This window comes from Colletes gigas, unplaced genomic scaffold, assembly GCF_013123115.1.
Source record: "Colletes gigas isolate AHSC1104 unplaced genomic scaffold, ASM1312311v1 Colletes_gigas_Sc00004, whole genome shotgun sequence".
In the NCBI taxonomy this organism is placed as follows: Eukaryota; Metazoa; Arthropoda; class Insecta; order Hymenoptera; family Colletidae; genus Colletes; species Colletes gigas.
This window is the reverse complement of record NW_025106633.1, coordinates 3,025,117-3,039,701: the sequence shown is the minus strand read 5'-3', so window position 1 is coordinate 3,039,701 and position 14,585 is coordinate 3,025,117. Positions and strand designations below refer to the sequence as shown.

The 14,585-nt window shown below is 43.4% G+C and overlaps 1 protein-coding gene across 1 annotated transcript in view; it reads left to right on the top strand.

Moving 5' to 3' along the window:
• The window catches only part of LOC122405113, a 142,042-nt gene that overhangs the window by 96,728 nt on the left and 30,729 nt on the right, over positions 1-14,585 (top strand). Inside the window, exons 2-3 of the mRNA XM_043409626.1 lie at positions 5,507-5,712; positions 13,887-14,022. Coding sequence (XP_043265561.1) covers positions 5,507-5,712; positions 13,887-14,022 — 342 coding nt within the window. The remainder of the gene's footprint in view (positions 1-5,506; positions 5,713-13,886; positions 14,023-14,585) is intronic.

Genomic DNA, 14,585 nt, shown 5'->3' with positions numbered 1-14,585 from the left:
AACTATTAATCGAGCTGTCAATCTAGCGTTCGAAGGATTCTCTTCGCCCACTCGCTTCGAGCACTTTAAGCTAAATTGATGCACTTTTAATTATTTGGCGCCTTAGAATGGTCCGTACAAAAATTATTTATAAGATTTATGCTTTGTGATAAATATAATTTGAAACACCTGCAACTAATATTAAAAGAATATTTAATTCTAGAAACCAGCTGCAAAGCTACCAGAATTTTTAAGTATTTAAAGTGTTTCTGCGAACAGTAAACACGAACTCCCAACGTTGATTCCATAAATCAACGATATTACAACGTAGACCGTTTCGCTGGGAACCAATATCGGGACCACTTACGATTTATCCATATTCATTAGCGGGCCACACCAACGCCGCCCACCAATCAGCCCCGATAATTATCCACGTAATTAGACTGGACTCCGGCTCAAACATAACCATTTCACGCGTTGGTCGACTGTACTCTGTATTTCATAAGATTAAAAGAAAATCCCCAACTTTATTCGCTTTAAAATCAGGAAACTTCAACGCAATTTTGCTCTCGCGTTCATGGAAGATAATGTGTAAGATACATTAAACGATTGATCAACATTTAAAGAAGAATGTTTATCATTTTCACCTTAAATTCAAGATTAATTTGGTACAGTGTTGTTATTAAATAAATACGTGTTGTTAGCGATATTCTGACGATTAAAATACGGCTTTGTAATATTCAAACTTCCAGAATGCGTCATTCCAAACCGATGAAAGTTAATATGATTTTCACTGACAGCGAGTGTCGCCAAATTATGAAATTATATATTCATACAACGCATTTCGGAAGTTTGAATATTACAAAGCCGCAGTTTGGTCGTGTGGCATGCCGCAAATTAATAATAGTATTCATTGGTATCGGTAAATATCGAACGGACGATGCGATCGATCGTTTGTTTATATTCGATATGTATAGCAATCAAAAGACAAACTATTGTTCGACGTTAGACAATATGTATTTTAATAAAATTAACACTACGATACAGACTTCAAACTGCTATATTTTTCAAATACGAGCATTTAAATACAATTGTAGACGTGCGCCACGAATCGAGTCAAGTTCGACCAATTCCAAATTGTTAAATAAACGAACTGTTCGAACCGAAGTTCCAACAGCGAATCGATTTTTACCGGCTCGATCAAAGGATTCCCTTTGCGACTGCAAATCCGAAAAATGTCTGTAACGCCATGGGTGGGGGTGGAGGTGGATTTTCGACGAGAGCTTCCAGGCGCGCGATAATCGGCTGAAAATCAAAATTACGCTGTCGTTTTGCTCGCTTTCCGGTTACCGCCAATTAGTTGACGAGAAACGCGTTTGAAACTTTTCGTAAATGCATCGTCGGTGAGTTTTTGTTGGTCCGTACGAACCGATTAACGATACCCGTGTTTACAAAATATCATTTTCAATGGAGAATTTCAATGGGCGTAGGCACTTTGATTGGTTCTCCGGGTGGGAGGAATTACGACAGAATAATTGATGTCAAATATTCGCGATCAAAATTCCTCTTTTCAAAATACATTTTTCAAGTCTGATCTAATCCTACTAAAACAAATATTTCACAATATTTCACTCTGGGGTGAGCACGATTGACAATTCGTGTTTATTGAAATTTATCTTCCACTTTACATCTCGTTATTAATAACGATGTTATCAAACATAATTATGAAGGGTTGAAATGTATAATTTAGGGGTCGAACAGTGCAGCTTTTAAATTACTTATTTCTTGTTGCACATTAGTTCCGTCGATTCAATTTCAACAATTATTTTTGGTCGCTTCGTAATGTTACGTGAACGAACGCGGCGAACCGCGAGCGCGTTTCGTCCGTGTTTTACCGCGTTCCAATTCCGCGTTGTTTATCCGACGAGCCGCGCGCGGAAAATTTTGCCTGCGATCAGAATAACGGCCAATAGAACGGGTTATCTTGCAATCGGGTCCGATGGAACGCTTGTTTTTCTTCGCGCCACTTCGAACGCCCGATGACCGAAAAACGGCAATCAAGCGGGGGAATTTTGGTCGTTCGCCCCCCGAGTCTCGTCGAAACGTACTTTCGCGAATAATCGAGTCGAACGTACTCCCGTGCTCGAATCTAGCAAACCGACGCGATTGTTTCGCCGCAAAGACGAGATTAGGACCACCGAAGTTTCCACCGTGCGATTAAACCGTTTAAGGGTGTACTTTCCTCCCGAGGGTTTCTTTATGGGACTTTTTTTTATCAAACTGTGGCGTCGTCCAGCTCGAAACTTTACACATTTATCCCCTCCCTCCGTACTTTCGATCACGCGATTTTCTTGGGCGGAATTCTGCGTGATTCTAACGAAGAAAGTCACGCGTTGATTTGTTTGATAATGTGCAGAGATGTACTTAATTTCCTGTCGATTTTAACAATTGTTAAGAAGTGAATTATCAAATATTCCCATAAAATATTCGAACAACTCTAGGTCTTTTTCGTCCAGCACGAAAGATCGATCGTTGAACCAATTTTATCGGCCGACACGTCGATGGAACAATAATTAGAAGTGCAACTGTATCGGAAGTGGACGTGTCGATCGGAAAACGTTCCCGCTGTAATTCCAATCGTTCCAATCATCGGTCGTTTAACTCTCCTTTCGCTTTCGAAACGTGACCAAAGGGTTCTGCCCCGAAGCATCCAGGAAAGCTGTTCGCGAATCGGTATTCGCTGGTTGCCGTTTCTCCATCGATCTCTGACTCCGACGAATCCCGTTCCCGTCGTTCGGATCAAAAAGAAAACCGTGGAGAACGAAATAGAACATCTGCGCCCCCGTCTTTCTTCGTTCTTTATCGCCGTTACGACGGAATTTATGATACGAACGATCGTAGCCATTTTTTTGGATAACTTCTGCATATCAACAAATTTAAATTCGCGAAGAATGCTGAAAACGTTAAATACTGTTCGAAATTTCGAGTTATTTATTAGCTTCTCCCCTTTCGAGCTCTTCTAAACTCATTGCATATTTAAAAAAGTTTGTCAGAAAATGGTGGATCTCGTTTGGGAAAATCTGGGAAATTTGCAATGGAGAAACTCTGATAAATACAGTAGGAATTATTTTATTCTATCAACGTTTCATCCTTGTGTAAATTATTTGCAACAAGAGCTGAAAAGAATAGTGAAAAATCGATTCGTTTTGGAACGACCATAAGTTTCGACGAGCAACGTGCTCTTTCCCTCGTCGAGGAGTGGTGAAATTAGGGGAAAGAGCGAACGCAGATAGGCGAACTGAAGAATGCATCGCATTATGATGCATCTGTTCGACTAGACATCCTCTTTTACTCGAAAACAGAATAAAGCTGCGGAGAAATGGCGGGCCAAACAAGACTGCGTTTCAATAAAATCATGCAAGAGAGCATCCGCTGGTGAAATCCAGGCGATGCAATGTAGCGTTAAAATATTTCATTGGAAACTCTCTCGTGGCAGCATGAACACTTGGAAACACAGACAGTCCAAAGATAAATTCCCTACGCTTGTACGACTCGCCACGAACATGAAAGCCTGTCAGTCAGAGTCTAATTTTATTACTAAAAAATTTCAATGGCCGAATAAACATAGCTCGAATTATTTTAATTAATTGGTTTTGGTCCTCCTCGGTAATACAATTAGTTTGGTGTTACTGAACTTAAAAATAAAAATAATATGTGAGGGAGCTGCTATGGAAAAACATTCCAGAATACAAGGAACCGAAGTGGACGAAACCCAATTACCGAACAGTTTAAATAATTTAATTAAAACGCCGCGAACGGTTGACGAATAATTAAAAAGAAAAATATTTTGCAGCCTTTGATCGAGATCTTCGTCGAAATCATAAAACAATTTCGACTACTGCTCCTCTATTCCCGATTGTTTTTTAACGAAATCTATACGGAATCTTCGTCCCGTTTTAAATCAATTAATTATCAGTCGAAACGTCCAATTGAAATACTATTTATACATTCTTCGTAATTTGACGAAAATTGACCAAAAAAATTACAAGCAATTTGTTTAGGCGTCTAAAAAAAACTATTTTCGCGTTTTCTAAACACACCAGTGCCCGATGGATAAAAGTTTCCCGTAGTCGCCGTTTGTTAATCTCGGTTATCTTTCGGCTGCGACAGGATTCTACAAACATTGTCTATAAAGGAGACGAAACCCGAGAGAGAGAGAGGAACGGTACGAGCGTAAACGTGGAAACTGCGGAGCGTCAAGATTAGACGTTTTCCAGGCTGGGCGTAATACCCCAAGGGTGGCTTATCCCTCTAAAGGGATACTTGGCGGTCTAAATGGACTTTACTCGCGCGATTAGATTAGCGCTGGAAACGGGCCTTAATTGTCGTATATTCCAGCATCTTCGTCGACCGGAATATCTAATTAGAACGATAAATAAACCGCCCTGATGGCGGCATTACAGAAAACTGAGCCTTCCGGATCCTTTAAAACTCTCACTCTTACCCAAACTTCTTAACAATTCAACATATTTAACGCGTATAAACTCGGATGATAGTCTTTTGGATCGTCCAATTTATTTTATCTTTTATCGCCAGAAATCTAGCCTCGGAATCCTGATTTTGAATCGCCACTAAGCGGCTGTTAATCACGGAATTGCTGAGAAACAATCCGAGCGATTTATGCATCGTTTTATCCGCGCTCGAGAGTTCTCCCGTATCTCCAATTAAAACAAGAAAAAAAAAACGAAAATAGAGAAAGAAACGAACACGGCTAATCAATAAAACAGAATATTGCGGTTAGTTGCTTTACCGTTTTAATTGGTAATATAACTCTTTCGGGTCGGTGCCAATCCATGGTAACGGATATTCGTTGTACGTTGTGAAAAAAAAAAAATATTTTTTAATATTCTTCAGCTTGACGCCGCTGTTCGCGGTGGAAATATCGGTTGCAGGAATCGTTGCGAGATTTTTCCCTTTTTTTGTCCACCACGAAGATTCTGAAATTTCATTTCGTGCGTGTAAAAATAGATTGGCTCCAACGAAGTAGACAATATTTACTGGAAAACCGATCCATGAATTTCAAAGAGCGCTTCAACGTTTTTACGCGATCCTTGTATCCGTCTAAATTTGTCCAACTACGTTTCGATACCCGTTTCAACCCAATATTTACCGTTACGTCAAATATCGAATTCTGTACTCAGTTCCCCCCAAATCTATATTCATACGTTGCAACGAAATAAAACGCTGATAATGAATTTCAGCTGGGGGATGCTAAATAAACGTACGACTTCGAAACTTCTGGACCATCTAGGGATACTAATTAATTTGATATAAGAAATACCATATATGTAGTAATTACTTATTAATTCAATTTATTGAGAAAAGTGTTCTCAGAAGCTAGAAATATTTTTCCTTTGACGTCTCCTTTTAAAGTTTAACTTTTTCAATGAATTCGTCTTTAGTGAATAATTAACGTGATGCTAGTTTTTAACGAAAAGAGGAGTGAAGAATCGACGTTTGCTTGCAGGTGCGACAGGGCTGAAGGATTTGACAATCAACGTGCCAGCAGTGGTGCGATCGGGTGACACAGTGACACTGTCCTGCCATTACGACCTGGAGGGCTTGCCATTGTACACGATACAATGGTTCCTCGACGGAACAGAGTTCTATCGATACCTTCCCGAACGGGATCCACCGTACACCACTTTCGTCGTGGACGGAATACACGTGAACGTAAGTACATCCATCGACTTAGCCCAATAACGAACTTTACGACCCCTCTGGCCCTCAGCCTCGTATTGCGATCTCCGATTGCCGGCGATATTGTAACGTTTCGACCCTCAGGGCCACGAATTTTATGGCCCTCGACTCGATAAAACGAGACGTACAATCACACGCGCGCAGATAATAAAAATTAGTGGCAAACGGTACTCGTCTTGCTTGTACCAAATTAACCTTAGAACCAAAAAGTTTTCCGTGCAATTCAATTTGGCGGAATATAACGAAGAATTTGTATTTTAATACAAATGGTAAAGTTGGAGGTAAATTCTTTCGTTTCCGATCGAGTCGAAAATAACATTTAAACGATGAAACTTTGTAAATATGATTTTTAGTCGAGTGCAACGGTATCGATGGAAACGAGTCCGAGTTCGAAACGCGTACAATCGTGAGCTCGAGTTATTGTAAAATTGAATGCGTAGCACAATCGCACGCAGCGTACCGGAAACAGCGACGACGCAGACCCTCCGTTAATGCGAAACGTTGTTAATTACGGCGGGAATATAGCATCTTCATCGGGGTCGGCCGAAAACGCGGCTTGTTACGCCCGATTCCTCAATTAATGCGCGCAATTAAACTTCAGCTCTCTTAATGAGCGCTTCAATAACAGTTTATGACGTAAATCTCATTAAGTTCGCGAGTCGTTCGTTAGATTCGGTGCTCGGCCGCTTGTGAAACAGGACCGTCTGCTCGTGGAAGATTCGAGGGGAGAAAAACCGAATTATAATCAGGCCAAACTCGTCCCATCCAGTTGAAAACTTTCGTTACACTTTCGTATCTCGTCCGCAACGATGAAATCCTTTTTCTCGTCTCGTTCTATTAACTTCTAATAACGACCGCGATGACCTTACGAAAATTAGCCAATATATTAAGCCTGGAAAAATTTTATTTCGACGGAACGATTACTTGAGCGAAAGTGAATACAAAATGCGGAGTAAACTTTTTTCGTACGGGGTTTCGTTTTCGAGAAAATTTATATCGAAAATTAGCGGTCTTGAATACTGCGTCTGACCAATATTCGACTCCTCTACTTGCGGTAATATCTGTAACTATTCTTGGTGGTTTCTATCGATCTTACTGGCTCCATCGTCTGTGTTTCCACACACCAACACAGATATAGTGAGTTATAGTTAAGCATTATTGAAAATTAGCGGTACTTAATACCATGTCTGACAAATATTCCACTACTCTACTTGCGATAGTATCTGTAGGTCATCTTTGCTACCTGTAATAGTTCATTTCCAAAGTTAACGATTGCGTTGTAATATCATATTGACACGATAAATGAACGAACGATTTGAAATAGACTTTCGACCGAATAATACGGCAAACTGACAAAACTACAAACACGCAAATATTTCGTATCCAACATTGCATGGTAGTTCCGTTTCGAGCAGAATGGAATGCAAGGCTCCGCGTTACGTGGCAACATCATCATGATCAAGCCCGTAAATTCGCTAAAAATTCATGAGCATTGCAAAAATTCCGGATTACGTTGCATTTACGTCGTCGTTACAACGCGTCGGGCACGCTGAAAATTTGCGAGCATTGCAACAACGCTCGTTCCACTGCCTTTAATACGATACCGTGATCGCGAAATTTTGCAAAAATCCCAACGATCTCGTAACGGGTCAAATATTCGCCGACCGTAATTCTCGATCGTCAGGATTTCGCCGCCCGTTGATAAATTCGACGGCGCGTCGTTATTCTCGCGGCTGGAGGATGCGAAAAAACGTGCAATTTTCTTGCGAGGGACGCTACAAGGAGCGACGCGACGTCCATTTATCAGGGCAGTTCTCTGTTTCGAAAGCGAGACGAGATAAGGCAGAGTGGCGTCTCGGTTTCTTTGCCCCCCTCGTCCCCCAAGTCGAGGATCCTTTTTTGGATGGTTCGCGCGAAATACATCGCGCGTTTTTAGAATCTTATCGTCAAGTTGAGTCACCGAGTTTACTTCGTCATTGACTGAGCAACAAAGATTTACCACTTCTTGTTACAACGAGTTCGAAAAACGAACCTCGTGAAAATTAGAGAACCTAACATTTAATTTCTATCCAATTGCGTAAACGTTTGATCGAATTTCGCGCAGCTCGTAACACGCTCGATCCCATCGCTGGCCCTCGCCCTACCGAATGACGCAAGAAATCCTCCTATCTGAATGGTCTCTCATCACCCAATTAGATCCTCCACCTCAAAGAAAAAGAAATAGATTAATTTGCTCCGTCGAGTATCTTAGACGCGGCGAATGAATGGAAATTTTCGTTAGAATCTCCGGAACAAGTACGTTTTTAATTACACCTCCAGATCAGCAATCTCGGTTCGTTAAAATCGCTAAACAATGGTCGAAGACAATGATCGAGGGATTGAAATAGAAATTGTTGAAAAATCTCAAAAATATCGTAGAATTTGGAAGTGTCGCGAGGGCCTCGAGCGATAAAGTTAGGCGGTACACGGTGTGTTTTGCCGTGGCAAAGAGTGGACTCCGATAAGAGTCTCGGAGGCTCGTCGCGCGCTACAGGGGTGAAACTTTTTACCAGCTCGCGCCCCTTCAACCCCCGGGGACGAGCGTTCTTCCGCAACGTAAGTGCGAAGGTAAAACGTGTACGTGAACCGGCCCCCTCCGAAAGAAATCGATAGGGCTGATTTATGGCGTGTGCTACGACCGCGACACGACCCTTTGGAATTCCGTTCGAGTGGATTTGAACCTGGGTCAAGCGAGTCCCGTGTTTTACCCGCATCGATTCCTCCCCTGTCCCCACCCCCCCTCCCTCTGGCCGTTGCACGGCCCGTCAGCCCTCCGGGTGCTACGTTTCTTTCGACCCGCGGGGGCTCTCTTTAAATATTTACCGTGCGAGCGAGACGCCGCGATTTTTGAAGTCGTCGACCGGGGCTGATTTATTGCCGCCGATCCTGATGCTCGATCCCCCGGCAAAGCATTCTCGCCGCAACGAGCTTTCCGGGCCACGGAACCCGGTGGTGCTTTCGGACCGTCCGGCCGGGGCTGAATTTTTCCCACTCGTCGCTTGGAAGTTACGCGGTCGCCATTGTTTCTCCGCTGGTTGTCGCTGCTAAGTCGTATCGAAAATTCCCATGGAACGAAAGGGTGTTTAAACGATAATTTTCAACTTATCACGTCGTGAATGACAAATTGCAAAAGCGAACAATGCGAAACGAAACCTATAAAATTATCTTCTCCTCCCCCAAGGAACGTAAATTATAAATTTGAGAATATTGTTGTACATTGCAAAGCACCGTAAACCTGTGCGTATGGTTCCAAATGCTTAATAAAAAAAATAAGAAGTTACAACAACCTCGGATCTTACGACTGCTGTAAAATGGAATTCAATATCTTTTTTTCTCTCGAGAGAGAAATACTGCTTTTAGGGGCCGTGATTACTCCGGACGAGGTGCAACGCGACAATTCCAAACACTCGGGCGTCTCGTATAAACCGGAGGAAACGCCGAAAGGGGTGGGCAGAGAGCGCCACCGTCGTCGCATGGCCTCCGGAGTGACTCCCGTGGCTTGATCAGCACCGTAAATAAGTGGTTCGCCTTTCCGGAGCTCCTTGAAAATTTCCCAAGAGCTACAGAAGCTAAGCTTTCTTATTATTGCGTTTCGCGACATCTTGGCCGGGGATAGTCGTTCGTGAAATCCGTCCTGATGGCAACGAAAGACACCGGGCAAAGACGTCACCGACGGCTCCTTTTCGTTCTCTGTTTCCCCCTCGCTGGTTACCGTCTCGTTTCTTTCCGCGAAATTAACGCGCGAACTGCATCTCACTTCGGGGGAAACGTTCACGAACTTTGTATAGGGAGATTCGAATCTTTTAGGTGTTAGGTCACTGTAACCATTGGAAATTTCAACACTTTTCAATACATTACAAGACTAACAAATATAATAATTTTCTGCAGCAATGGTAGATAAATGTTTCCAATCCTCCGAGTTTGATTGATTCTAACATTTACAGAAGGATATTACCCAAATTGTTATCACACTTTCTTCTTTAAAAGAAACACATTGTCTATATATGTAATCCAAGTTCTCGTACATCTTCCCGTCTCTATATCGCCCGATCGACGCATCTTGGATCGATCCTTTCACGCAGGAAAGCTATCGTCGCGCTCGATGGTATAATAATTGCACCAAGTTCCGCTGTTCTCGATGTTCTTCTTGTTCGAGCCTCTTTGTCCGAGACCTCAAAGGAACTTCGTTAACGTTCTCGTGGAAAATATACTCTCGGGAGCTGTACCGTCAGAACGCGGAGTATCGGTAATCACTGGAGAGGGAGGACAAAGTTTGAGGACGAGCGCGTGACAAAGATAATGGGAGGGGTTGGGATCACAGAGCAACGATGTCCGAGGGATGAAATTTTAAGCGACCGGATGCGTTGCTGACCAATAGATTCGCCGAAACCCCGAAATTTCTACCGTTTCGCACATTCGACCAGAAATTTGATAACACAACAGGCCGGGCAAACATTTACAAATATTTGTAACGATCGAGGGACTCGTCGGACTACATTCGAGTGTTTGAAAAATATTTATACTTTGGAATTTCACGAGTGCACAGAAATTTCTTCGTCATTTAAAATTGGCTAATAAATCAAAGGTCAGAGAAGGAATTTTCTTTCGGTTCGCTCGATGCATAATAATTTATTTCAACCTTTGCCTCAGTTTTTTCTTCGACTCGAACTGATTGGTATACTTTGCGAGTAGGTAGCAGGGGTTCCGAAGGAAACTTCGCGATCGCAGCGTTCGTAATATCGATCCCACGGGCGCACGGGAGCCAGGAAAAGTGTGAAATATTGAAAAATTACGAGCGATCGAGCCGAGCGCTTAGATTCTATTTCCGATCAGCTGTTTCCTATCGAAAACATTTGCAAACCCTAGTTCCGGGCGATGTATCGCCAAGTGAAAACCAACCGAGCTGTTCCCGTGCCAATAAACAGAGAAACGGATGCGGTAGCGGCTCCATTTCCCGGAAAAATCATAAAAGGATCGTACAGGCACGGAAAACTTTTCCTTCGAATTTCCCTTGTCATAATGAGAGATAAAGGTAAAGAGGTAAAGTGGACGTAAAACGACGTTTGAAGTCGTAATACAGAATAGAATCGACGCAAAGACGAGCAGAAACCCGATAACAAAATAAACTTAAAAACGACAGAAGTTCGTACGAACGCATATAATTCGGGAAACAAAATTTTTTGGTCGCGCGAAAGAACTTAACAAATCGCGGGGGTCGGGAAAAATATCGAGAAATAAATTCATGCGTTCGCGACGAGAGTAGTTGCTCGTAAATCGTCTGGCGGGATTCAAATTCGCGTTCGAACTACGAAAATACGGTCGACGCGTAAAAGTAACGACGGCTCGTATAATATTTACAGGAAGTGTGTGCAGTGTATAGGGCCGAGATAGTCGAACGGCTGGAGACATTCCCGTGACCGTTCGACTATGACGCGGCTCGTAGTTAAGGGGCGGAATTATGTGAGTCCAATACGGCGATAACCCTGGGCGAACCTGAACGTCTCGACGTTACCGCGCCGATAATCCCACCTTTTTATCGCCACTTAGGTGTATCCCCTTTTATTGGTCATTACACGTTATCGCGACACTGAACCCGAACAAACTGGCGGGAACGATATGCTGGCCGTCGCCGGGGCTTTATCCGTCCACGCAGCCAACGCAGCCCGCGATTTTTGTCGCCGCGTGAAACTTTAAACAGGACGTATACAGGGGAGAAAAGGTATATCGTGCCCGTCGTCGGGATTTTATGGATCCGTTCGGGGCCAGTTGTTCGTCGAGATATTCGGAAAGGCGTCACCGCCGTTGAAAATAATTAGAGAAAATGGCTTGTAAATTATGCACGTACAGGTTGGGGCGATTTTTCGCGCGAAAACTGGTCGAAAATAGATAACAAAGTTCTCTTTGCGCCGACCTATTATCTAGACAAATAGGGTGCGCTGAGCGTTATGTTAAAATAGATGGAATTTTTAACGCGGGGATTCATTTACTTAAGTGGATACCGTTCGCTGTTTTACGACGAAAATTCAGCGACAAGAAAAAATTCTGAAAACGTTCTAAACTATAAAAATATTTGTACGAGCATCGTATTTTAGAAAATTCATGCAGCGTAGCGAACGTCACGAAGTGTTTCCACGTTTACGGTGTCTCTCTGTTCTCGCGTTGAAAAAAGATACGCGCCGTCAGAATGTCTGGAATTATCCTGTGTGTGGACATTACCCGGCGCTATTTGCGCTATGATACAACACAACTGACCGTGTTTCAAAAGCAAATATTGTATTCATTCCCCTCCGCAAACAGGAGCCTTGACAAATATTCGCTCCCTTGTCGTGCTCGCTGGAACGTTCCAAATTAATAAATCAGAATATACAATTTTTCAACGTCCGCCAATATCATCTACTGTCGCGTAATTCTGCGAGTGGATAAACAACGATTTCAATCAACATCCCGTATCGTTTCACTCTGGCCACCAAGTTTTCAATTTCCGGGTACTTAAAAAATTACCAGGCGCAGCGAAACGCGGATAATTAAAATTCCCCGTCGATCCGCGACGAATAAATATATTATCGAGTCGCGCGATTCGTGCACCGTGGAATCTTTTTTATTTAAAAAAAAAGAAGGAGGATCGTTCATTACGGGATCCAGCAATCATGGCGTTAAAAGGGAAGATGGGAGCGGTGTCTAATAATATTCGAGGATCTCAGAAAGGTTCACCTGACCACTCAGCGTCCAGGTTTCAACGGAGACACGACTTACCTTTCAACGAAGCGTTCAACGTTGAGGAGGGGTTGGAAATAGGGCGGGGGGTGGTTCATCGATATTTCTTTCCATCGGGTGCGCCGCCACGCTTCCATCAGGAGCGGAGGAAACGGTGAAAAGGACTTGTCCCCGCATCCGGTGTAGTTTGTAAAGCAGGCAGAGGGACCTGACGCGATGCATATAAATGATTGCAACCGGCGGGGACGCGGGGGAGGGACGGCACAGTCCGATCGAGATTTAGACATGGAGAGGGCTAGATGGAAGGTCGATAGTCGCGTGGAATACAAAGTAATTTCAGCGGAGGCTGCAGCGTCGGGACGGGAATCGAGCTGGAAGAAAAAGAAAGAAACGCCGGGCATTCGGGAAATTATACGTCTGTCGCGGGAATTTAAACAACAGTCGAATTCTGTCGACGAACACGACGTCGTTTACAAAAATTTTAGTATATGTCGTTTCTACGTTCTATAGCTACTATAACGTCTATTTTGGGAAACGCAATTTAAGGAAAAAATAAAATATCAGCGCAGTTAATGATACTCTGTCTCAGCACTAACTGAAAGCAAATAACAAGTACGCGTGTACGTTACTGCGCAACCTTACGTAACCTCCTCGAAAAGGACTTTCTGAGGAAAAGTTCCGAACCCTGAGAAATCGATTTCGCAGCCAGGGTCGAAGAGGGGAGAATTTTTATTTCGGCTCGCGGTCTACGATCGTGCGTTAAACGTGGGAAATCCGAAAACTACGATGCTTTGGGAAACGACGGGTTCGATTTGGAGCCGGAGTACGGTCGAGGGGTTGGGGTGCGAGTCGCTTGAAACACTGGCGAACGTTTCAAGCGAGTGTGAGACACTTTTACTACCGGTCGATCGAACGAGTTGAAATCTGATAGCTGCAGACACGAACTGCGAAGAAGTTTCTCCTCGTCTTCGAGATATCGTTCCGATCCAAGTTGATTCCGGGCCGTTATAGAATGGATACGCCAGTAAAACGTATTCTTCTATCGGTTACATTCGAACACTTCGACCTCGATTCGGTTTCGCAAATTCGATTAATTTCCTCTATCGTTGCGGCGAAATGTTTCGTCCGCGATTTCCGGTTCCGCCCCTCTCCGAAAAATGGCTTTCTATCCGATGAAGACAAATTTTAAAAAACATTTTTAATTCTATAAAAGTCACGCTAAATAAATGATGAAAATCTTGAATCGTTCGGTCGATATCGTTCACTTGGAGAAATTCTTAAGAAATGTGTGATTGTTCGATGGGAAAAAATAATTTCTGATCTTATCTCCATAGGGTGAACTCGGTGACAGGTTTTCGAGCGTCGCCTACAAACGGTTCAATTCTGTTTCACAGGTCTCGAAATCGAACACGCACGACGTGACTGTCGTCGACGTGTCCAGGAAGCTGACGGGGCTGTACAAGTGCGAGGTGTCGGCCGGAAGTCCCTCCTACCACACGCTGATCGAGAAGGCCTCGATGGAGGTCGTGGGTGAGTTCGAAGGCAACCCGTAGAATTAAAAAGTTTCACCGAGTGGACAAATTCCTCATTCCTCGGGTCGCGTGGGACGTAATGCGGCGCACGTGCGCGGCTACGTGCGCCCCATTTTCATGTCAGATTTAGGGATCGTCGCGAGATCCCCGGAAGAAACGCGACGAAGCCGACCCCCGGCTCGATCCTCCTCGGAAAACCGTCACCGAGATAGAAATCCGAACGTCGCCCTTTTTAATTATTGCCAGACTCGTGAACGTTAGAATTTATCGTCGCTGTGGTACCTCGTTTAACGACCAAAACCTGGCCTCGCCAGAAGTCTACTATGTGAAATATTTCACATGTTTTTGATCGATTTTTGTGATTACCTTCGAATCGATATTTGCAAAATTAAAAATATTCCAAATAGTGTATAAATTCGTTGAAAGAACCATCATGGATAAGACATGCTTTGGAACAGTATTGGAAAATGTACCGAGTTTCATAGTAGAATGAAGTTTTACAAAGTCTGTCTTCCCGCCGGGGCAAGAATTGTGTCTTAAAGCGAGGGACTACAGTCTTCT